The sequence below is a fragment of the Thamnophis elegans genome, chromosome 12 (assembly GCF_009769535.1).
Source record: "Thamnophis elegans isolate rThaEle1 chromosome 12, rThaEle1.pri, whole genome shotgun sequence".
In the NCBI taxonomy this organism is placed as follows: domain Eukaryota; kingdom Metazoa; phylum Chordata; class Lepidosauria; order Squamata; family Colubridae; genus Thamnophis; species Thamnophis elegans.
In genome coordinates, this window is record NC_045552.1 from 30,948,927 (window position 1) to 30,974,603 (window position 25,677).

The 25,677-nt window shown below is 48.2% G+C and overlaps 1 protein-coding gene across 1 annotated transcript in view; it reads left to right on the forward strand.

Annotated features, from left to right (window-relative positions):
• MACF1 (microtubule actin crosslinking factor 1) overlaps positions 1–25,677 on the forward strand; it is a 350,069-nt gene that overhangs the window by 283,976 nt on the left and 40,416 nt on the right. The window contains 3 exon segments of the mRNA XM_032227099.1: positions 17,187–17,348; positions 18,123–18,293; positions 18,619–18,785. Of these exon segments, the coding sequence (XP_032082990.1) occupies positions 17,187–17,348; positions 18,123–18,293; positions 18,619–18,785 (500 nt within the window).

Below are 25,677 nucleotides of genomic sequence, written 5' to 3' on the forward strand. Positions count from 1 at the left end.
AGTCTCTCGCTGCAGCTGCACCCAACTTGCACAACTGCCGGTTGCTGGCCTGGGAGCCAAGCTTGGGGGGGGGGGAGGTTGGAAAGTGTGTGCGAGACAAAGGCAGGAGGGCTAGAGAGTGGGTGAAGATGGAAGCACCAGCTGTCCCAGGGAAAACATTGGCCTTGCAGATGGCGGCCTTGGAGGTGCTGGGGCCTTTTACACCCAGGCTGCTCCCACTGGATAGTCTGGATCACCTCCAGTTGGCCAAATGACCCTTCATTCTGAATTGTCTCATTCTCCTGTTGCCAAGCTGCCTGCCTTGTAACAGAAATTGTCCCCTTGATACCACTGGATAGACTCTGGGCACAGCTGCTCTCTGGGTTACATGGAGCCCCCTGTGATGTGGCAAGCTTGGGTCGCATGGAGGAGGGATCTGCAGGGGTGGCGGGACACTGCTATATGCTGGCTGCATTCAGACCTCCTGTGATTCTGTTCAGCAGAATCTGCCACGGGGGCAGCAGCTCATTGGGAACAAGACAGGGGGGGGGGGGGGAGAGTGTTGGCAGAGGAGAGGAGCTGCTTCAGCTTTCCTGGAGAGGACTTTCTCATGCTCTGCCAAGTCTCCTCCTCCTGAAAGGCAGCAGATTAGGCACCAAGTCACTGTTGACTCTTAGATGGATGGTTTTTCTCCAGGAGGGTCCCAACCTGCCTATGGGACATCCCCTGCCACTATAATTGAGTCCAACTATCTTAATGCTGGTTGTTCTCTTTCCTCCATTTTCCCAGCACTGGCGCCTTCTCGAGAGCGTTGGGAGAATTTGAGACTGGGCATTGGTGCCTTGAGTGAGAAATCTGGGCTGATTTGCCTGATGAGCCCCTGTTTTTTTGCTTGGCTGTCCTCAGCATTATCAGGCATGTTCTTCAGCACATTGTTCAAAAGTCCCAGTGCTCTTTCTGTGCTCTTTCTTGGGGCTGGAAAGGCAGCTTATTAGCTGCTGATCTTCATCATTCGCAGGTGATCATTGACTGGGGAAGCTGCCAAGGCACAGATAAGTGTTCATGCTCCGCAGCAGCTTCTCATTGCTTTAGCCGTCAGTGGATGGACTCTGGCAGTGAGGCTCCAGGCAAGTATCTGTGTCTGGCAGCTGTGGCAGTACCAGCTGTGGGCACTGCATTTCATGCCAGCACATCCCAAATGGGGATTCTGCAGCATTTCCTCTCCATGGCCCTCCCCAAATTCACCTGTTTGTGGTTCTCTTTCACACCACTTTTCATCACTTTCTGCTTCCTGCTTTTCTAAACAAGACGGAGGAAAAGCTTAGGCCAGTTTTAATCTGCCTTGGAGGCTATTGTGGTAGCCCAAATTCAGATCCAGAGAAAGGCCCTTTGTGTGCTAAGGACTGAACTTTCCTTGTTGGGAGCCTGGCTGCCAAGTGGTTCTTCTGAGCCTTATGGCAGAGGTGCTTTGCAAGGGAAGCTGTGAGCAAGAGGCACTCCAGACCCCCATAGTAACTTTTCCCTGGGTGGAATGCCTACACAAGCACATAAGCCCAGCACAATTTTAAAAATAGGAGGTGTGTGTGTGTGTGTGTGTAAAAAATGAGTCGTTGAGCTTCAGAAAACACAAAGGTAGATTGTTTGTTTATTTGTTTGTTCATTCATCAGATGTATCTATGACTGGCCTCTCAGGGAGAAAGGCCATCCTTGGTGTGGAAACTTGCCCTCTGCACAGACTCTAAATCGCGGCTTTCCTTTTCTATTGGACGGTTATAATGTCCACTTCAGCTGCCCCAGCTCAGGTCGAGCGATTTCTGTGGATGCCCAAAGGGATGGCGCGCCGCCGGCCTCCCGTCCCCCTCTCGGCTAAAGGCCGGAGAGCAGCGGGGAGTCGGCACTGGGGACGGGCGGCGGGCGCGGCGGGGCTCGGTCTGGTTCCGGGGTTTCGCGGCCGCTCCGACCGCCCCTCGGCGCGTCTGCATTTTCCTCCCCTCGCCCACCGGCCTCCGCCTCCTCGCCTTTCCCGTCGGGGTTGGCGGCACCCTCTCCGGCCTGGCATCCGCCCGCGAACTGAGCTTGCGAGGGCGGACCGTCCGCTGCTCGAAGTCGCCCGGCAAGCCCGCCCCTGCGAGGGCGAGGAGGAGGCGGCGGCGGAGGCGGAGCGGTTGCCAGCCAGCCAGCCAGCCGCCGCCGCCGCCGCCGCCCCCTCCGCATCCATCCATCCGAACCGGCCTCGCCGCGCAGCCTTTTGTTCCCCCGGCAAGAAGTTTGGGCGCAGGGCGGACCGCGACAGCTGCAGCCCCGCGGGGAAGGGCAGGCGGGCAGAGCGGGAGCCGCTTGACATGCCGCCCCCGGCCGAGCTCGGCACGGACCGTTGGCCGGGCACTGCGAGGCCGGCCCGACCGCCAGCGCGCCGCACAAAAGGCTCCAACTAACTTCCTGGCAGGCGGAGAGCGGCGCGGTTTCCTTGCGCGGCTGGCCATGGTGGGGCTCGCGCGCAGCCCGCCCGGCCCCGGGGCCCCGCGCCAGCCTCCCGCGCCCTCCCCTCGGCCTCTGCCAGCCCGTAGCGCCGGAGCCTGCCCGTGAAGAGGCGCGACCCTCCGGCGGCTGCGCAACCGAGAAGCGCCCACCGCCCGCCCGTTTGCTCCGGCATGAAGAACTTGCCGCGACTGGACCGCCAGGCAGCTCCACCCCCGTCCAGCCCAGCGAGCCGAGCCGCGGCGGCGGGCCAGGCGCAGCACCGGCCGCTGCTTTGCCGTCGCCCGTGCCGAGCGGAGCCCTGCGGGCCGGGGCAGCGAAGCGCCGGAGAGGCCGGCCTTTGTTCCGCCAGGAGGCAGTGCTCGGCGGGCGCCGTCGGAGACGCGTCGGGCCCTCTTTGCCGGCGGGCGCTAACGGCTGGGGCCTCCGCGGGGGGCGGCGCTGGGGAGGAGGCCCGCCTGCCCAGGACCGTTGGCCCGCTCCGACCCCGCCTTGGCGAAGGCCCCGCTCGCCTCTCTCGCCCGGCTCGGGACCGCCGGCATCCCTGCAGAAGCGGCGTAATGCGTCGCCCTCGGCCTCGCTTCAGCGTTTCCCCGGGGAAGGGCCGCCTCTTTCGAACGCGGAATATAAATCGTGGCCTTCCCGTTCTCCGGGGATTTTAAGGACTCCAACTCTCCAAGGCCGCCCGTGGACTTCTAAAAGCAGAGCGGACGGCGGGGGTTGCAGTGTTCCTTTGTGCCGCTTCTGCTCCCGATCTCTGCTGAGATTTTGCCCTTTTAAAGTATGGGTAAGCCATTAAGCAGACCTGACTGTTTAAGGCAGAGTCCTGCTTGTTTGGGGAAAGGAGAGGATGAAGACGGCTACATAGAGGACTGCTACGTTCCCCAAAGGTCTATCTATGACACCATGAGAATAAACGAGCAGATCGATCAGGGCTCCAAGCTGACTCAACCTTCCAAGAGCAGCCTAGAGAAAGGAGACAGTAGCACCATTTCTAGCAACGGGACTTTAGGGGCTCCCGGTGCTCTGGAATCAAAAGTACCAGAGAACAAAAAGTTAGATGAAAGAGTTATTTTTGATGCTTTGAAACTCAGCAGCGATGTCTCCAAGTCAGCCCCGGCACCTCCAAGGCGACGGCCCAACTTGGAGAAAAAGGAGAATATCAATAGACGCTCCTGGAAATCGTTTATGCCACCAAATTTCCCTGAATTTGCTGAGAGAATTGAAGCCTCCCTGAGCGAAGTCTCCGAAACGGCTGCTTCCGACCCCTCCTTGCAAGAGAAGCCTGGGTCTCTCACTGCGGCCGAAACCTGCAGCCCCTCAGACCCCAGGGAATCCCTGTCGGAGCCCTTGACCCTGGAGCATGTGCCCAGGCCCTCTGGGCTGCCAGACCTTCAGAAGGCGAGACCACCAAGGGAAGCCTTGTGTGAGTTTTCTCAGGAAGAGTGCCAGGCCTTTCTGGAACCAGAAAACATGGTGATCGATTTAACTGGGGGCAGGCGGAAGGGCCATCGTCTTGTGAGTGCAACATGGCCCAGGCTACTGAAAAACCCTCTCAAGGCCCCAGGCCTCCGGGGGAACCAGGACACCATGGAGGCAGATGATTCCGAGTGTGTGATAGAGACTGTGCCCCTGTCTCCCTGCCTGAGCGAAGAGCTCCTGGATCCAGGGATGGGTGTCCTCCTCAGCCCTGGTCTCCGTGAGAAGACAGAATCTGAGTTGAGATTTGAAGAGGATGAGCGATTGATCATGATGGAAGCTGAGGAGTGGGAGGAAGGCTCCCTGTCAGAAAAGGGGAAGGCGACTGAGGAAACAAAGGGCTGTTTGACAGGTATCTCTGAAGAAAGGGGACAATTATGCCTTCCATTCGTGACAGTCGAGGAAGCTGTAGAGAAGGTTGCTGGAGTCCAAGGAACCTATAACCACCCATTGCACCAGCAAGAACCCTGGGATGACTCAGAGCCTCAGGCTGCCAGCTCTGCTCTGGTTCCCCAGGAAACACATCAAGACTTTAGCGCTCTTCTTGGAGAGGGTGGTGGGGTTTGCAGTGCTGAAGCTGTAACAATCCGAGGGGAAGGGGCAGGATTTGCCTCTGGTTTGGAACTCTGCCTCGGTCCTCCTGCCCCAGAGCAATTTTCTGACACGGACTCTGTGCAGATGTTCCTTGAACTAGAAAAGCTTTGCATGAATGAGGAGGAGAAAGATGGGGAAGCTCCAACTGAATTTGAGGTTCAAAATGTGACGTTTTCTTCAGAAGGGCTGGACCTACTGGAGAATTTGGACTTGCCCTCGGAGGCTGGGGCAAAACCATCCCAACACTTAACTCACCATGAAATCAGTGTGGCTGACTCAGCCATGGTGTCTGATCTAGAAGATTTTGATGCCACTTTTGGTTCTCAAGTAGCAAGTGCAACAGAGCCGATACTGTCAGACTCTTTTTCTGAACAGGACACTTCCGGGGACTCAGAGAAAGGGATGCTTCCCAATCCTGCAGTTGCAAAAGATATTGAATCGCAATATTGTTGCGATCATTCATCTTCTGTTACTCTGGGGGAAGAGGATAGAGCAGAATTGCTAACGACTGAGGAAGTGGCAAAAAGTCACAAGGCCAAAGGCCAGTTGGACTCGATATGGAGAGAGTCTGTGGTTCCAGTTCATGTGCCTTGCTGCAGAGCACAAGCCCCCTGCATTCATGTCGCTGAGGAGGAAATGTCTCCTCTGTTCAGTGGGACAGAGAGGACATCCCTGAGCCAGGATGAATTTGCTACCATTGCTGAGGATCTGAATTCTCAGCAAGAATTTGATCTGATTGAAGGGGTGGTGAGCCCTGAGGAACCAGAGCTGTTTTCTTCTTACGAGCTGAATTCTTCAGAAATGATGGTGGACTTTTCAAATTGGGATGTCCCTGAACTGGGCTCTGAGGATGATGTTGTAAAGCTAGACAAAGAGAACATTCTGTTTGCCATCCATCCAGAGGAAACAAAAGGGATGGGGGATTTTTGGCCACCTTTACCAAGCGATTCCGAAATGATACAGGGTTCCAAGGAGTCCATAAGACGCACAGGATCCTTAGACCACCGGAAATCTATCGACACTAGCAATAGGTGCCAGCTTGAGCTTTTGCCGTGGCCAGTAAGCGCTACAGAAGAGGTAGTGAGTACTACTTTTCTTCAAGAGGAAGAGCCAAAAATAACTGAGCAGGCAACAGTTGATCCAGTTGTGGAGAGAGACTTCATGGATCCTGGGATCCTGGAATTGCTTTTTGGGCAGAGTGGGAGTAGTGAGGTAACAGAGGAAGGGGAAAGGGATGCCAAGTTTGTAGATGCACACTCCCGCCCATCAGGTCCTATGGATTGCTCATGGGAGGCCCAAGATAGTGTTGGAGATTTTGCAGGCAGGCTTGAAGGGGAAGCTACTTCTTTCAGTCCTTTGCCTAGGGATGAGGATAGCGATGTCCTTCCAGATACTGTAGAGGGCCTTGCCAGCACCATCATGGGTCTCTGCACTATTAATGCAACGGACTTCACATTGTTGTCCTTGTCAGGTTCACTGAATTCAATCTTAGCTCTGGATCTATCTGTTGAAGATGCTACAAGTTTAATTGGTGATGGAGATGACTCTGAAACAGCCACGTGGGTGTGCAACAGCCAGGAGATGATACCAGCATTACAAACTGCACAAGAGATCTCGTCTCTCCCCATGCCGCTCTGCCCCATTCAGTGTCCAGACAAAGAGGAGCTGCCTATTCAGGAAGAGTGGACCATGATACCCAGTTCCTCAGAGGAATCTATGCAAGTGGTCCAAGGGATGGATGAGAGTATTTTGCCATTTAATGTAAGTCTAGAAGAGCATCTTTCTCAGTGGGAAAGTAGCCTTCTGATCCTGGCATTTGACACCTCAAGGGATGTACCATCCAGCCCAGCTCAGTTGCCTGCCTCTGAAGCTGAAGAGGAGACCCATGCTATGTCAGGCATGGAGGCCCTGTCTTCCTTCTCCACTCCTGGAAGCACTCCTGGAAGCAGTGAACTGGTCCCAGATAATGAGGTATTTGTTTCCTAGTTACTCAGTCACTGTTCTATCTAATATGAAATTGTTTTATTTGGAGTTGAGGAGGAGTTAATCCGTAGTTAACTGACTGACTGATATCATTTATGAAGGACAAAAGAATGTATATTTAACTCCTCTCTCCTATTACAGTATAGCTGAAGATCTCTTTCCTGTTGAATGGCAGTTGGGTTTTCTATTGAATGGCCTTGGCAGTTGAGTAGCTTGAGGCTTTCATAAAATACTTCTTTAAAGAAGGAATCCTGCATTTTCTGCAGAACACTTGTGATTGAGCATGCATAACTGTAGGGGTAGTAACTGAAAGAATGGGTTGCTAAGAGCAAAATGATGTAAGGCAAATTAAGCTTTGGCACAGAAGTCTACTTTAAATAACAAAGGCAGCCCCCTGTACATGGAAGAGAAGTAACTGGAAATGTTTCCTTAAATCTTTTAAAATCTCCCTCTCTGTATTGTAACAATTAGGGATAGGAATGACTTTTGTGTAAATTTGCATTAATATTTCTTCTATAAAATGGCTTTTTTTCCTGTGGATTCTGACTTTGACCGTTACCAAGCAAGCTAAGATAGTTTTGTAACCGTTATGTGTTTTTTGTTTTTCCTTGTTTCTCACACTTCAAACGGTTGTGCATTTCCAAAAACAAAAAAGTAAAACCAGCCAGAAGTTTGAGAAACTATTTTGAAATCTAAATGTGGACAACTGTCTCTCTGACGCTGGGCTGAGATGGACTGTTTGTGTCCGTTACAGCTTCCTGCAGCCAAAATGTTCAAATCCAGCCTGCAATTAGGAAACAGGAGGAGCTTCAGGCCAGGCCAGGATTGAATGTGAATTATTAGCCAGTTTCTCTTCCCTTCCCTCCTTCGAAAGGAGAAGGAGGAGATGATGATTGGGCACAAAAAAAGCTTTGTCTCCCAGTGTCCCAAATTGAGAGATATCTTTGCACAAGAGGCAGACAGTTTGGAAGCTGGTGAAAAATGTTCTGTGTTGACGCGGCTGATCTGGTGTTTCTGCCAAGAGAGACAAGAAGCCCCCAGTCAGAGGAGGAAGCTATATGGAGAGGATCGGGTTTAATTCAAGGTCATTCTGGTTTCGTTGTTCTCCTCCCCTTTTATTTCCAGACTTCCAAGGCACATGGAGCTTTCTTGTGGTTGCCACAGTCATCTCAATTATACTCACAGATAATAATTTGCCGGCTTCCAACTCACCTGAATAAGATTTGAATTTGGGTCCTGCCAAATTCAATGAAGCAAAGTGATCAGACTCTGCATTGCTTCAACATTGCCTGTGAAGTTTGGGGTCTGTGTGGACGCAAAGCCTCCTGTGAAAAGGAATGACACCATGACCCTACCACCACCTCCCCCAAACAGCTTAGTTCCCAGCCTCTGCCTTCTTCCATTTGTCTGTATCAAAGACAAGATTGGAACTCCATTTCAAGCTGAAGGTGGTGACCCAACGCTCTGGAATTTTCTGTGCATTCTCTATTTGAAGCACCAAGCTGGGATTCCAAGTATTTTCTGTTGAGGCGGTTGTTAAATTTGATTTGCATGTTTAAACTTCCCCGCTGAACCTGCCTGCTTTGTGGATGTTGCCATCCATATCCTGCAGCTGTTCCTGGTTTCAAGTGTGTGTGTGTGCTGCTTGCCCCAAGTGAAAAGTTTGCATTTCAGATTATCCCAGAGGGTGTAGGAAGAAGGAGTCATGGTGTTTGGTTTATCAGTCTGGGGCTCTTGCAGGCAACCCGCCCATGTATATCAGACAGTCTATGGCAGGAGGAGTAAGCTGTTTCCACAGAAGAGGCTGGGGAGCTGTCGGCTCTTGCATTGTCATCAATTCTACTTGCTGCAGAATAACTCCATGGCTCTGGACAGCATCTTCATTTAATCTCTTGGCATGTTTCCATTTCTGGAGACAAATGGCTGAATGTGATAAGTCAAGGCTAATTCTTCCCCCCACCCCCCAGGGAGAGCCCTGGAGTCTTCCAGTTGCTCACTAGGTCTGCAGCAGAACTTGGTCCTTTACCACTGACCACTTGGACATCATATTGTTTCAAAGTAGCTGTTAAGTGTTTAGTTGACTGAAAGGCTTAAAGCTGCCCTCACTCTGATTCCTTATTTGCTTAGGGCTGTTTGGGAGCAGAGAAATCTCAGTTCTGCCTCTGAGCAACAACTCTGCTTTTGATCAGAAGCAGGACTGCAACTCAGCCACAGGCCTTCGTTTAGACAATGTCCTGACTTCAGTCCCCAACAGAGTCTAAAATTGTGCCAGAATCCCAGGGGAGCCCTCCAGCCTTGTTGACCTTGAAGGACTAGAGAAACCACTGGCCTTGTGGGGTTTCACACTCTTCCTCCAGAGCAGTACTTCCCAATTAAGCAACTTCAAGGTATGTAGTGAACTTCAACTCCCAGATTTCCCCAGCCAGCCATTTTGACTGGAGAATTCTGGGACTTAGTCAATCAGAATAGAGCTGGAAGGGACCTTGGAGGTCTTCTAGTCAAACCCCCTGCTCAAATAGGAGACCCAATACTATTTCCAGTGATGAAGCACCCACAACTTCAGATGGCAAGCTGTTAGGAAGTTTCTCCTTAATTCCAGCTTGCTTCTCTCCTTGATTACTTTCCATCCATGGTTTCTGGTGCTTTGGAAAATAAATTGACATCCTCCTTTTGTGGCAGCCTCCCAAATACTCCCATGATACTATCATGTCCCCCATAGGGTGCACCTACAATTTTTAAATGCAACCCATTCCACTAAGTTCTTCTTAGTTTTAGGTTTAGATCTGATAAATTTCCATCCATTGTTTCTTGTTTTTCCCTCAGATGCTTTGGAAAATAAGTTGACCCTCTCTTCTTTGTGAAAGCCCCTCAAATAATTGGAAGACTGCTATCATGTCACCCCTAGTCCTTCTTTTCATAAGACTAGACATACCCAGTTCCTGCAAGCCTCTTCATATGTTTTAACTGCCAGTCCCCTAATTGTCTCTGTTGTTCTTTTCTGCACTCTTTTCCAGAGTCTCAACATCTTTTTTTATTTCAGTGACCAAAATTGGACACACTGTTCCGATGTGTGGTCTTATTAAGGCAGTATACAGCAGTACCAATCCTTCATGTGATCTTAGTACTTTTCCTCTTTTGATGCAGCCTAGGACTGCATTGCCTTTTTTGGCAGCTGCAGCACACTGCTGGCTCATATTTAAGTTGTCCACTTGTGGTTGTCCCTGGATTCCTCTCATAGTTACTGTTCTTGAGCCAGGTACCACCTATTCTATACCTGCACATTTATTTTTTCTTACCCAAGTGTAAGACCTTGCTTTTCTCAACACTAAATGACATTTTGTTGGATAGGGCTCAGTATTCAAGTTTGTCTAGATCTTTCTGGATTTCAAGCTTGTCTTCTAAAATGTTTGCTATTTCTATTAGCTTGATGCTATCTACAAATTTGATGAGTTCCCCTATTTCTTTGTCTACATTGTTTATGAAGATATTGAAGAGTATTGAGCCTCAAGTAAGAACCTTGGGGTACACCACTGCATGCATACTGTGGAGTACCCCACAACGATGTAGTTCCATTGAGGACTGCACATTGAATGTGGCTGGTTAGCCCAGTTACAAATCCATCTGATGTGGATGTTGTTGGTCATGCATTTTTTTATCTTACCAACAAGTAGGTTGTGGTTAAATGCCTTACTGAAGTCATCCACAGCATTTTACTAGTAGTTCCTTTGTCAAAAAATGCAATAAGATTAGCATGATCTGTTTTTGACAAACCTATGTTGGCTTCTAGTAATCATCTATGAAAATTGTCAGTCATCCAGGTCATGGTTGTCCCAAAGGAGCTTTTCAAAAGGCAACTGGACTTTCTTCAGGTTTTTTTTCCTTGAAGACGTTTCTCTTCTCAAAGAGAAAAGGTTTATTGGACAAGAAGAGAAACGTCTTCAAGGAAATAACAAAGAAATCCAGCTGCCTTTTGAAAACCACTTTTGGGACTTCTAGTAGTAGCTTTGCTTGTTTCTAGGAATTTGCAGTTCTACTGCTTGATTATCTTTTCCAAGATTTTCCCAAGTATTAATTGTCAGGCTGATTTGTCTGTAGTTGCCTGGATCCATTTTTCTTTTCTTTTTTTGAAGATGGAAACCACATTCAGTGTCTATGGAGAGTCTCAATCATCTAGGTCATTGTTGTTCCTAAGCTGCTTTTTCCAAAAGGCAACTGGACTTTCTTAGTTTTTTTCTTTGAAAAAAAAAAAAACTTCTTAACTTCTTCTCAAACTGAAGAAGTTTCTGGGATGATAACCGAAATGGAACTGAAAAAGCTTCTTGGATAAGAAGTAACTTGTTTTTGAAGGAAAAAAAACGGAGAAAGCCCAGTTACCTTTTGGAAAAAAACACCTTTGGGACATACGGTTCAGTGATTCTGAGAACATGTCTGCCACTTCCTTCAGAACCTTGGGATGTAATCCATCTGATTTGAACTCGTCTAGAAAGGGCAGATATTATCTTACCATTCTCTCACCTATTTTGACTTGTATTCTATTAGAAGAAATGTCCTTCTGGGTTCAGTTCCAAGTGGGGAGAAAGACTGGAAACATGGAGGCTGTTTGGAAAGATGGTTTAATGGTGAACAGGACCACATGGTTTGAGGTCCTGGACAAAAAAGAGCACATGGGTGAAAGAGAGAGGAGGGGATTTATATCCTCTCTTGGGCTTTGAACTTGTTTCCTGTCCCTGTGGCAAGGGCATGTATTTTGATTGGTTGTCAGGCTCCCATGGGACCATGCAGGGATACCTTTGTAGGCTGTCTTGAGTCCCAGGCTTGGTTGAACCTTGCTGGATGATGCAATCTTTCCAGGTGCCATGTGGTGGAATGGGCTAATCCTATCCTGAGGGTGAAGGTCTTTTGTGTTGTAGATAAACTGCCCCAGCTTTTTATCCTGTAGAAAGGATGGCCTACCTATCTGGGGCTATTAACAAAGGTGGGGGCTGCTTCCCAAGAGCATGTATCTCCTTTTCTCATCCAGGGAAATATAATATTCTGCCTTTTTAATATTTCCTAGAATATTTAATTCTTCTAGGAGATGGGTGGGTGCTAACTTCCTACAAGTCTGTCTATTACAGTTCTGCTTTTGGTAGTTTGGGATATTCTTTCCTTTTCCATGAACCAGATGCAAAGAATGAGCTCTTCCTGCTGCCACCTTCCTTCCTTACCATCATCTTCCATTGGGGGACCAGTCATTTCCTTGACTTTTCTCTTGACTTCTACATGTTGAAAGAACCTTTTTTCATTATTTTTGATACTTTTGGCCTTTTTACATCTTTAAGTTGTTTAAGGTTGAGAAACACTGTTCAGGTGGGTTGTGAGCTCCTGCGAGGGTTGTGAGGCTTGCCCTTCCTCCCCATTTGTCCCCCCCCCCAAAAAAAAACTTCTTCATCACAGCCTTGCAAGAGAGGAGGCTGCTGAAAGTGGGGGAGGTGGGTGTCGTTTGCTGAGCAGGCTTATCTCTCAGGAGCAAAGTGCCATCCTGTGACCAGCTTTTTATTGGTTCATTTTGCTAAATTTAGAGACTGCTCAGACCACTCTGTGAAGTTTACACTTTAAAATGAAAAATATCATGCAAAACAGTGTTTGAAAACAAAAATTGTAAAATCACATTAAAAAAGTCATTTTCACTGAGGACAGCCCAGACTTTAATACGGCCATGCTTATCATATTGGCATGTGTTTTCGTAATCATCTTGAAAGGCCACATGGTTTTGTAGTGTTAAATGTAGCAGCCTGCTGACACCTTTTCAGACTAACCCATTTTATTAAAAAAAACCAGGCGCTTTCATGAATGACATCTCCATTCACCCAGGCCATGGCTTCACAGACGCAGGATTTAAATTGGGCAGGGGAGGTGTTTGTTGGGGAGGGGGAGACCCAGAAGTCAGGATGGTGATGCAAATGCAGGTTGCAGAGCACAAGCACTTTATCAGTAACAATTATGATATGTTAAAAACCCTTTGAGTTCATCTTCAGAGATAGTCCAGAATCTCTTGATGTGAGAATTCAGATATTCCACTCCCAATGATGCTGTTAAAATCTTGTTTTTGCAAAATGATTACTCTACCACAAAGCATCACAGAATCGTCGATATTGCTCTCTCCTTGTTTTGAGATGTCACTGTAAGACCTGTAGGTGGATAAAGTCCTGAAAATGCTGGGTGACAATGGACTATTTGTCATGTCGTTTGCAGTGCAGATCAGAGGGCTGCCTTATTACTGGGATCAAAGAACCCCAGAGGCAGGTTTGCCAGCTTATGCTTCTCCTAATGGTGCCCCACGCAAGAGAATGGCGAAAGCTTCCTGTTCCTCCAGAAATAAGATTTCAAAGGATGAATTTTGGAGTGGATCTGTGACTCCACCTGCATTTTCAGAGTACAAAGGCAATGGCAAGGCCAGGTGGGGGGCAGGGAAGGCAACTCTGTATAGGTATTTCTTTCAGGTGCTTTTAGGCCGCTTCAGTCAAAACCTCCAAACAGCACAAAAACGTGGAATACAGAAAGAGTGCTGGCTTTGGAGGGATGGCCATCGACTTGTGGGGACCTAGAGGAGAAAGAGTCATCCAAAGACTAAAAGCAGCAATGTCCCAAAGATGCAGCCGAAATGACCCTTCAGGCGAGCTCCTTGACTTGCAAGATGCATCTCAACCTTATATCATTTCTGCTGCTGTTCTTTTTTTTTAATATTAGTGTCACAAAATAAATGTTAAGGTCAATGAGCGGTTTTTGCACTGGATGCAAGAGTGAGGTGGAAGTGATTGGAGGAGGGACGTAACCGGGTGTCAGCCAAATACATTGTGTTGATACTGAAGGATCTGGCCAGGAAAGGAAATGGCAGTGTTTTGCCTCCATTGTGTAGCATCCGAGGGCAAACAAAGGCCTATCAGCAATGCCATTTGATTATTCAGCTTTCGTAATAATGACAGGGAGCCCTTTGCATTGATGGCCGGGGGGGGGGGGAAGAGGGGGGAATGGCTCTGGGCAGAGGTTTATCCTCTGGGCAGCCTTTGCTTAGACAGGCTGGAGTTACTCCTGTCAGCCCCTCCCTGGTTTCCGGGCAGGGAGTCAGCGTCCACTTGGCCTCTACTGCTTGGGACTGAGGGAGGGGAAGGTGTTCCTGGAACGGAGAAGGCAAGCTCGGCCAGCAGTGGCCTGGGTGCTTTTGAGGAGGGGCATATGATCAATATTTTGTACACTACCCAGAGTCCTTTGGGATTTGGGCCATTATAAACAAAGAAAGAAAGAAACAAAATGGTCCCTTCTGATGGAGAACTCCAGGTCTCCTTGCCACTTTTTTTTAGCAAACTGCTTCTGGTTCCCTTACCAGCTGGGTAAGATCTGAAGATGAGCAGTTCCTCTGAGTCTCTCTTGGAGAAGGTGCTTGTCTGGCCAAAAGGTCCTCCCTGAGGACTGCTGGCTGATCTCCTGGCTTTGGGGAGAAGTCCTTCGCTCTCCCTGCCCTCACGAGGTTCCTCCTCCCTTTCACCATTCGAGGCCCAGGTTGCTTTTCCACTGCATGAGTGTTTCCTTCAATTGTTGGTTTAATCTTAGAGGTTTCAGACTTTAAATTAAGACCTGCCTGGCTCACTAAAATGCCACCTGTTAAGCATAAATGGTTTAAGAAATTATTTATCTTCTTTCTCAGCCACAAAAATCATGAGAAGTAAAGACAGGGAGGCCCTCAGGTAGCACCCAGGGCCTCCTCCAAAGCTTGTGATACTGTCAGCCCTTCAAGCTAGACAGGAGTGGGAAGCCAAAGGGAGGCAGGATAATCCTTCTTTAAGATTATAATAACAGAATCTTGCAAGTCTAAATATTGCTCCCCCCCCCCCTCTCACACACACACACCCTTGATGAGAACTGGGGGGGGGGCTGAGACACTAACTCAGGTTACAGTTCAGTCACAGCAATGACGTCCTTTGCCTCTGCAGTCTCTCTGGGATAATCAACTGCCTGTCTGAGTGGGCCCATGTGTGCTTGGTGCTGTGTTTTCCAGGAGTGCTTTGGGGCAGCCATTGTAAAACTGGCTTCTGCCGAAGATTATAGTACCTATAATGCCTCAAATCCTCAACACATTCCCCCTCCTCAGTTGGAAAGGTTTCTTTGGAGTGGGGCTGGCTCCCTTGAGGGGGCTGTCCAGGTGGGGGGTACTCCGTGTCTTGTGGAACAGCTTTCCCCCTCCTGGGGGTTCAACTCCCACTTGCTAGCTATGTTATTGGGATAGAATATATGTCAGATTTCTTGCTGATTCCTCCTGGGCATTGCCTTTTGGGCAGAAATTGGATAACATTCACAATGTCCTCAGTTCAGAGGGTTTGGTTTAATTTCCCCCTGGTTAGCCTCACCTTGCCTCTTGAGGAAAAGAGTTGCTCTTGCCAAGGGGAAAAAAGGGAACTCAGGAAACTATGGACTAATCAGCCTGACATCGGTACCTGAGAAAATCCTGGAAAAGATAATCAAGCAGCAAAATTGTGGACACCTAGAAATGAATAAGGCGATAACCTAGAAGCCGGCATTGTTAGAAATAAATCATGCCAGACAAATTGTATTGCCTTCTTTGAGAAAGTGACTAAATTAGTGGATCAGTGGACATTATATACTTGGACTTGAAATATCCCTACTTCTTGGTAAGATAGAACAACATGGGATAGACAGCATCACCCCAGATGGATTTGCAGTTGGCTGACCAGCCACACTCAATGTATAATCCTCAATGGAACTACTACTACATAGAAGGAAGCATGCAGCGGGTACCCCAAGGTTATGTCTTGGGCTCATGCTCTTCATCATCTTTACAAATAATTTAGACAAGGGAGGGGAACTCATCAAATTCTTCGAACACCAAACCAGAGGGAATGGCCAACACTTTAGAAGATAGACTTCATATTCAGAAGGATCTTGACAGACTTGAACGTTTGGGTCTATCCAACAAGATGTAGTTCACTGTTGAGAAAAGTAAGGTCCTGCACATAGTCAGGAAAAACCAATTGCACAGCTATAGAAAAGGCAATCCCTGGCCCAACAGTAGTAACTATGAGAGAGATATAGATGTCCTATTGGATGACCACTTAAGTCTGAGCCAGCTGCCAAAATGCCAATATAGTTCTAGGATGCATCAGCAGAGGGACAGTATCAACATCATGTGAAAGGATAGCTTTGCTTCACTTTACACTTGTAAGACCATACTTGGAATATTGGGGCTAGTTCTGGTCATAATGATACAAAAAAGATGCTGGGATTCTAGAAAGAGTGAGAAGAGCAGTAAAGATGATAGGTGATGTGGAGGTTAAATTGTACAATGAACAGCTGAAGGAACTAAGTATGCCTAGCCTAACAAAGAAAAGGATTAGGAGTGATATTGCAGCCTTCCAATATTTGAGAGACTGCCAAAGGGGGGGGGTGTCAACTTATTTTCCAAAGCACCTGAAGGCAGGAGAAGAAGCAACGGATGGAAGCTTATCAAGGAGAGAACCAACCTGGAATCAAATGTCTTAACAGTGAGAACAATCAACCAGTGGAATGGCTTGCCTTCAGAAGTTGTGGTACTTACTCCATCACTGCAGGCTTTTAAGAAGACACTGGACATCCTCTTGTCTGGAATGGACTCCTGCTTGAGCAGGAGGTTGTACTAGATGACCTCCAAAATCTCTTTCAACCCTGTTATTCTTTGTTCCATATCCTCACACAAATGAGCCATTGCTCTGTTTTGTCATCCCACGTGTGATCTGTCAGGTGTTTGTGGCTTCTAGGAGATCCAGAATTGTGGAGCTGAAACTTTGAGAGGCTTCTCCATTCCCTTTCTTCCCAAATTGTTTGGCTTTTTCACATGTGTGAAGAATTTTGGAGAAGAACTCAATAATGCACTTTTAGCTTTTGACCAAGTGATATGTTTATAACATCTGGAAGAGTGGAAAGCAGGATGTATGAAACTATGGTAAAGTGGGTGGGTATTTCTGGATCTCTAGAGCGGTGGAGGGGTAGTAATTGTGTAGAGTAATAAACTAGTGTAGAACAGAAAATTGACCTGTGCTTGGGGCGAAGGGGAATGCTTGTGCAGAAAGTACAGTGTGTGTCCTGGACTTTCCAGGTGTGCTTTTGGCATTGAGATTGTAGCATCAATCCTAAATGGATAGAACCGGATTCCTGTTGATGTTATGTCACTGAGCTTCTTTCGGGTTTTACTACATTGAGTCCTTTCTCCATTAGTGAAATCTGCCCCACAAACACCTTTAATTTCCAACATCAAATCTATTGTGTCAATTTCCAAAGTTTCCTTGATTAGTCAGTTGGATCCTTCGATGCAGAATCTGTTGGTGTTTGTTTGCAGACTGCAGCTTGCTGGAGGGAGAAGATGTTGGCCAGCAGCTCCCACAGATGCTTATTGGTTGCATGGTTTGATGGTAGAATGTTGGATTTAGACTCAGGAGATCTGGATTCAAACTCTTCTAGAGCTATGAAGTTCACTTGAGCCAGAATTTCCCCGTCTATTCTTTAAAAAAACCTCACAGACTGTTTAAGGATAAAATTAGCAGCCATGGAAATTACATCTTACCTCGAGTCCTTAATCAGGTAAAGATTTTGCGAATATTTATAATGGAATTCATTTGCCTTTTTCCCTCTTCCCATCTTCTCAGCAATTCCAGAAGGAGCAAGTTGACCCCCTTCAGTTAAAGCTGCAGCAGGTCAATGGGCTTGGACAAGGGCTTGTCCAGAGTGCAGGGAAGAACTGTGATGTCCAGGGCTTGGAGCATGACATGGAGGAGATCAACACTCGGTGGAATACCCTCAACAAAAACGTAAGCGCTGCGTGGGCACTTCCTAGCAAACGCTCCCAAATGTGAACTGAATGGGATCCCAAGGTCTGGACTGACCTCCAAATGCTGCTGAGTTCCCTGGTGGAAACAGGGCTGGGTTTGGTCGGGGAATAGCCTGTTGATGGTCCACTGGGCTGTATGCAGAGTAGTACCTGACAAGAGTCCTTGTCTGTGAAAACTTGGCTCCCTCTGTGGTACAAACTCTGTGTTTGAAGTGCCCATTTGCCACTAGAAGAGGTCCTCTGGGTTGGGAGCCCCTGGCTGTAAATGCTGATCAATCCAGAGCAAGAGCTGAGAACTGAGCCTACATTTCTCTGTTGAGGATCCACTGACAAACCCACTTGTTCTGTTTTTGCTTCATTTTTAATGTGCTTGTTCGCAATTCTAGTCAATGACCATAATAAAAGTATCCATTCATCTCTCTGCTTGGCTGCATCCCTGTTCTAGCCACTGGCCTACTAGAAAACTGGGACCAGCACATGTGTCTACCCCCTCCCCCTCTCTCCAACAGACCTCCGGGTGCAGTTCTCAACTCTGTCTGGAGGAGGATGTAAAAAAAAGGACTTCATATCCCAAGGAGCCTTCAGTGTATACATTGAATACATTGGGGAAGGGGTTGCCAAGCAAGAAAGAGAAAGGGGGAGAGGGGCAACTTAAAAAGGAAGACGTAAGCCACTGAAATCCCATTTAATTGGATGCCTGGCTAGCAAGGGCAGCCACTCTAGTGACAGGGGGGCATGTTTTGTCAAAATGCAGGTGGCCCAGAGGGTTGCCCAACTGCAGGAAGCCCTGCTCCATTGTGGGAAGTTCCAGGACGCCTTGGAGCCTTTGCTCAGCTGGTTGACTGACACGGAGGAGCTCATCTCCAACCAGAAGCCGCCATCTGCTGAATACAAAGTGGTGAAGGCTCAAATCCAGGAGCAGAAGGTGAGCAGATCTAAAGCAATGTAACTATAATCACAGGAGGGGAAGGGGAGTTTAGTCATTGCATTCACATTTCCTGCAGCTGGGAGATTGGCAAAAGGGGAATTCCTGAAAAAAATGGGGATAGTAGTGTAATGTTTATTCGGTCAATAATGAGCAGAATTTTAAAATATACAACATGTAAATCGGTAAAGTGGGTGAGATAAAATACCAACATAGCAAGGACTCTCTATAATAAAAGTATAACATTACTACTATGATGATACGTTCATTAGTTGTGCAAGTGGAAGAAATTGGTAAATGCTCCTTCTCTTGACCTTATGCAAAGTTGCTGCAACGTCTCCTGGACGATCGGAAAGCTACTGTTGAGATGATCCAAGCGGAGGGTGGCAGAATCGCCCGCTCGGCTGAACCAGCAGACAGGGAGAAAATCGTCAGCCAGTTGAATAGCCTGGGAAGCCACTGGGCAAGCCTTCTTAGCAAAGCTTCAGCCAGGTAAGATTGGAAACACGGGACACCATCAAGCGCTTCTCATTCTGCCGTCATCCTGTGCAGCATACATGGATTTTATTTTTCTCCTGCTGTTTTGTTCCTGAAAGACCTCTGCACAGCACTTGGGGAATTTGCAAGGATGCTGTGAAAGGCATTCTTTTCATCCTAATGTTCTGCAGAATCTCCTTGGATTTCTTGGCCACTCTTCTTCCCACACTGTGAAATGTTGCAGCTGCGTGTATCAAGTGAGACTGAAGCCTGCTCTTTTATAACCGTTGTTCTGGTTTACTTCAGTGAGGCCGTGAGAAGAGCCCTCGGTGGATTTCGACCTGCGGGGACATCTTTCATGCTACTCAGATTTTGACATCTTGCTTTGCTTCTGTTTTGTTTGGCATTGAGGGCAGAAGTTTCCCCCCGAATAAGATGTTACCTCAAACATAAAGAAACGTTGCTTGTTATTTGAAGCCAGGGCACAGACCTAGGAAGCACTCTAGAGAGAAGGAAGCCCATTCCATTTAGAGAACTCCCACCGTTCTTTTCTCCCTTCCTAGCAAGGGAGATGGAAAGCTCCCAGTGCAGGTCTGGTGTGTAAAAGACCTGTAAGATCCAGAGGATTTATCAAGGACTTCAGAGAGCCACTCTGTGCAATAGCTGCAGAAAGGGCCCTTCAGATGAGCCGGCCAACTGTGTTCCCTCCTTGCATTTCCTAGCATGGTCTAAGCCAGTGATGGCGAACCTATGACACGCGTGTCAGTGCTGACACGCGTAGCCATTTGGGGTGACACGCACAGGATTCATCCCTAAGGTGACCAGACGTTCCGCTGTTGGGGCGCGATGCATCTGTAGCGGAGGAGCGGGATCCCGAGGGAGGCTGTTGCAGAAGGGCGAAATCTGAGATTTCTTCGCTTCTGCGGCAGGATAACATTTGTTCTTTAGAGGAAGGGGGGGAGAGACCACTACAGTTGCATTTCTTTTCTTGCTGGGGATTTAGAAGTCTTATGTTCACTTTTATTCCCGGGGAAAAAAACAAACCCGAGCCTCCACCGTTGTCCAACCCTCGCGTTTCCTGGCAAGAAATCCATCCCCCATTATGACGAGGTATGCCGGCTTTCGATTGGTAAGGCATCCTCGGCATCCCCCGGGTGATCTCTGGGCCCCCGGCTTCCCCATCTCCTCTCCTATGGGGAAACGTGCATCATAATGTTGTAAGCTGCCCGGAGTTACCTGTGTGTGAGGTGGGCTGCCCTATGCATTTGCGTTTGTGTGCTGGAGAGAGAGTGAATTATATTAATTAGAAGCGGCGGTGGCGGACGTCGGCAGCGACTGTAACGACTGCTCGGGCGAGGTGCGGAGGAAGAACGGAAGGTCCCTCCCGTCCGTGACGACGGCTCCAGCCATGGATGAGCAGGCTGGCCCCAACAACAACAACGCACTGCTCTTGCCGCCACCTCCGGATGGGAAGCAACCACGCCTGTGCGGCCCCTGTGCTGCGGTGGGAAGCGAGTCTGCAAGGCGTGGTTGCTTCCCACCCGGAGGTGGCGGCAAGAGCAGCGCGTTGTTGTTGTTGTTGAAGAAGACGCCGGGGCCAGCCTGCTCGTCCATGGCTGGAGCCGTCGTCGCGGGCGGGAGGGACCTTCCGTTCTTCCTCCGCACCTCGCCCGCGTGGTCGTTACAGTCGCTGCTGACGTCCGCCACCGCCGCTTCCCTCGTCCGTCTCGATTGCTGGAAGCAGTAACAAACGGTGCGTCTGCTCCGCTGTCAGCGCCTTGACAGCCACCCCAGCCAGCGGCTACCAGGCCTCGCTGGAGTCAATTGCAAAACCGCGTTCAGCGCTTTGAGGACCTGAGGCATCTTGGGAAATGCAGTTCCCTATCGGAAAGAATGGAGTAGCTGCGAATTTGTAACAACAGAAGATAATAACTTGGTGCTTCGCAGGTTACGAAAAAAGTTTGATTTGCACACTGTTTTTTAAAAGTTAGATAAAGAAATTATGCTGTGAAAGCGACTAGAAAGCCTCCCCTCCCCTTCCTGTGTGCGAGAAAGGGAAGGAGAGGAAGGAAGGAGGGAGGGGGGAAGGAAAAGAAGAAGGGAGGGGGGAGAAGATGGAAGGAGAAAAGATGGATGGAAGGAGAAAGAATGGGAGGAGAAGGAGGAAGATGGAATAAAAAAAGAAGAAAAAGAAGAAGGGAGGGAGAAAAGAGGGAAGGAGGTAGGAAGAAAAGGGGAAGAGAGGGAAAGAGCAGAAAGACAAAGAGGATGAAGTTGATAGGCAAGAGGAAAGAGGAAGGAAGGAAAAAAGAAAAAGGGAGGGAGAGAGGAAAGAAGAAAAGATGGAACTAGAAAGGAAAGAAGGGAGGGAGGGAGGAAAGGGGAAGACAGGGAAAGAGCAGAAAGACAGAGAAGGTGAAGGTAGATAGGCAGAAGGAAGGAAGAAGGAAGAAAGAGGGAAGGAGGGAAGGAGGAAGGAACAGAAGCGAAGAGGAAGAGAGAAATGGAAAGAGCAGAAAGACAGAGAAGGTAGATAGGCAAAAGAAATGAAGCTGAAAGAATGGAAGGAGGAAGGAAGAGGAAAGGAGAAAGGGAGTGAGTGAGGAAAGAAGAGAGGATGGAAGGAGAAAGGAAGGAAGAGAGGGAAAGAGCAGAAGACAGATAAGGTGAAGGTAGATAAGCAAGAGGAATGAAGGAAGAAGTGAGGAGTCTCGAGGAGGGGGAAAACATTTAGTGACCAGAGTTACAATGGCATTGAAAAAAGTGACTGATGAACAAAGAAGTTACTAAGCAGGTATGTTAAATAATTTGTTTTTGGTTTATTAAATACAATTATATTGCAATTATATATTTTTGTAGTTTAAACTATAAATTGCGCAAAATTATGTTTTTGTCGAAGTGACACACAACGCGAGTTATGCTCGATTTTTTGCCGATTTTTGACACACCACGCCAAAAAGGTTGCCCATCACTGGTCTAAGCCGTGTGCAGTATAAAGCGTTAGATGCGTCTTTCTGTTTAGTTGACTCAACAGGCTTGGCTTGACTTTTGCAGAATATACCTGTGATTCTGTCACAAGCAGACAGCACGACACCAGCCACGTCAGTTACTAAAACAAGAGACAGGTCTAAATTGTTGCTTCCAGCCGAAAAGGACGATCTCTTTGCTTTATGTTGTGTGGAGGTGCAAGAAACAGCACCTTCATTTTGCTACGTCTAAGTCATGCATTTCTCTGTAGTCACTGACTTCTTCTTTAGCTTTTCTACAATAATCCAGTTCATTCTTGGAAATATATACTTGCATTTTATTGCCTACCCACCCAGCCAAGAGGCCTGATAGTACTGACCTATCAAGTAATCATATGGGCTGGTGAGACATAAAAGGACAAAACCTTCCAGGAATTTGAAATCGTGATTCCTGAGAATCCTGCCCTGTGTCAGGTGCTGTGATGTGGCCATGAAGCATAAGAGCAGGAAGTCTGAGCAACTCTGGAGCAGTTTAAGAATGAAAACGGTTGAGCTCATCCTAATAAGACTTACACTGTGGTGAGCAGGCAGGTGCTGGCCTAGAAATTGGTGTGTGTGTGTGTGTGTGTGTGTCTGTCTGTCTGTCTGTCTGTCTGTCTGTCTGTCTGTTAGAGGTGGTATTCAGCCAGTTCTGACAGGTTCTGGAGAACTGGTAGTGGACATTTTGAGTAGTTTGGAGAACCGGCAAATAGGCTGGTCCCGCCCCACTTCCTCCCAGCCCCCCAGCTGATCTTCTTTTCAAGAGAACAGAGCTGGAAAGCAGGTTAGTCTGGTGGGGAGGGAATGGGGATTTTGCAGTAACCTTCCCCTGCCACACCCACAAAGCCACACCCACAAAGCCATGCCACGCTCACAGAACCAGAAGTCAAAAATTTTGAATTCCACCACTGGTGGGTGTGTGGGTGTATCTAGTCCCACCTTAGGCATGAAAGCCAACTGGGTGACTTTGGGACAATTGCGCTTTCTCAACCCTCCCCTATTTACAAGGTCCTTACTGTGGGGAACACAGGAGGAGGAAGGAGTGTTAGGAATGTTTGCTGTCTTGAGTTATTTATCCGTTTGTGCATTCATAAGTGAAATAACTCAGATTCCTGCTGGTGTTGGGTAGCATTGTGGTTGGATATCCAGCACACTGTTTAGTAACTTCTGCATGGATAATTTCATTGGTTGTTTCTTGAGGAAATGTCTATTTGCCGTAAGAGACTCTGCCTAAGGGACTCTGCTTTGCCAGGGATTTCAGAGGCCATGATGCCTCTGTGGAGCAGGCAGAGTTCAGAGGTTCTTCCCTTGAACTGGCCAGGTTTAACTGCTGCCAGTTGGGGACCAGTCTGTTTCTTTCTCCAGGTGCTGAAGTCAAGGCTGCTGTAGCTTCAGGAACTCTTGGAGGAGACAGAAGATCCAGAGTTGCTCCAGACTCTGACTTAGACCTGGCTGTAGGACAGAGTTGGTCTTGGATCACTCAGGTGGAGACCTGGGCACAGGAGCAGAGAAATGAAATCCTGTTAATGCGCCCAGGTCTCTCCGCAGTTGGTGATTTCTTCTGAAACTCTTGGAGGAACTGGAAGTTGGTTTCAGTCCATCTTTTCTCTGGGTGGCCCCAGACTTTGTCTTGGATATTTGGTGATGTATCTTCGGGTCCCACAACATTCCCCCCTTCCCCATTTACCATGCTGGGAAGGGGCACACATGGGTTTGGAAGTAACGGTTAGCAATGCACTGCTGATGACAGGCAGCTGTCATTCTTTTTGCCTTCGAGCTCCTCGGAGAGGCTGCCCGTTTTTTGGCCACAAAGGATCAGATGGGCGAACTGAGTGAAGCAACTGAGTCGGACCAGATAACGGTTCTGATGTGGGGGCTTTTGGACACGTGCCTGATCCAGAGAGGGAGGCATTCCCCTGGAGACCTGGCTCATGCTTGGGTGGTCTCATGGCTCTGACTGTGAGGCTGGGCAGCGGTGATGGGGGTAGGTGGGCTTTTGCTGAAAGGCAAGGGAGGACAGAGCTTGATGGGGTGGTCTCAAAACCTAAAGAAGCTCAGAGAGTGGCAGCAAGTGCCATGTGATGCTTCCAGAGATGGTGTTCACCGGTCGTTAGTAGTTTCTGGCTCAGAGTCATTTGCCTCAGGAAGCCTCTGGGGATTTCAGCCCAGGTGACCTGTGGACCAGCTAAGGCCACCTCATCATCCTCACCTCCTTCACATTTCTATGCGGGACCTTTCTGCCAATCTGCTTCTGAGCCATTTCTGCCTTTTCCAGAATGGGGCCTAGACATCCTCCAGAATAATTGGCTTCTCAGTCTGAAGTTGCCCCTTTCCTTTGACGGTTCAGGAGAAGCTGGGCAATGCTTCTTTTTGCTAGGGATTTTAGAGATTTACAGCAAGCTCCACACTCAACCATGTGTCCTCGAGCAAATTCAGCCTCCAAATATCCCAGTTCAGAAATCCAGCCCAGGACAAGGGAGGGGGGCTGCACGTGCTTTGCTGGCAGAAACCCATTAAGGAGAGCCGGGCAGGACATCCCCAGCTGAGGGAGGGCAGGGGAGTTTCCAGCAAGTCCAACAGTAGCTGCCCTTTCCCAGGACTTGCCAATCCTGAACCCACAGGTGATCAATTTCACTGGTTGGAGAGAGAGTCTGTCATGCCATGAATTCTTTCACTCCGCCCCCTTCCTCCTCCACAGGGCCCTTCATGTGTAATGGACTTTAAAAGGTTGGCCAATTATCCTACCCCTGGAAGTTGGGGATTTGAATCCAGCCCTTCCGGAGGGTAGTAGATTAGGGACAGGGCTGCATGCAGCCTCCCCCAGAGGGACAGATTCCTAGTCGCCTTGTTGCTCTGTGTGCCCTTCATGGTCAGTTTTCCAACTCTGCAGCACCAGTTTCTGAAAAGGCCAAGCAAACAGAGGTGGCATTTCATGTCACACAGCTTTGTAAAGGTTACAACAATAGCAGCTTTAGTTTCATCAAGGTAGAGTTTGCTTCTCTCATAGCTCCCTGCAAACTCCAGTTTGCAGTTATCCAACACAGAGCTAAGATTGCCAAGCTGGGGGGTTCTTGCTAATTTGGGTCCCAACTGTCTGCTGTGTGTGGTTAAGATCTGCACCCCTGGTGGGGGGACCGTTAATTTGAATGGCTTCTGTTAACCCAGATATCTAGCTTGTGGGGGGATTTGTCTGCAAATCTTTGGAGTTTTCGCATTCTAAATAATTTTGCTGTCCTCCTCCAACTCTGCATTTTTACAGCTAACCAGATAATTCCTCACAGTGATCTACCCTCTTTCTGAGACCGGTTCAGCTTGCTTCCCTCTAATATCAGTTCCCACGCTCCATTTCCTGCTCTGTAGCCATTTCCTGCTATTTGTCCTACAATTTTATTTCTCCTTTGCGTATTCATGTCTGTTCTCTTGGCTAGGTTGCATCACTGAAAGGACTCCAGAAGACAAAGCAGCAAAATGTGTTGTTGTGGCAGCACCTCAAATACTGGAATACTGCTCTTATCCCCCCCCCCCCCCCGTACGTTCCTTCTGTTCTCTAACCAAACCCAAATCCTGCAACCATTGTTGTTCTTATGTTTTTGTCTCCAGGCCTTTAATCATCTTGCTCTTCTTTGCACTTTTTCGAAAGTCTCAACATCTTTTTTGTAATGTGGTGACCAAAACTGGATGCAATATTCCAGGTGTGGCCTTACTAAGGCTTTATAAAGCGGTACAAATACTTCACGTGATTTTGATTCTATGCCTCTGTTTATACTACCAAGGATTGCATTAACTTTTTTGGCTGCTGCCACACACTACTGGCTCCTGTTTAAGGGATCGTCCACTGGGACTCCAAAGTCCCTCTCACAGTGACTGTTTTTGAGCCAGGTTTTGCCTAATCTGTACTTACA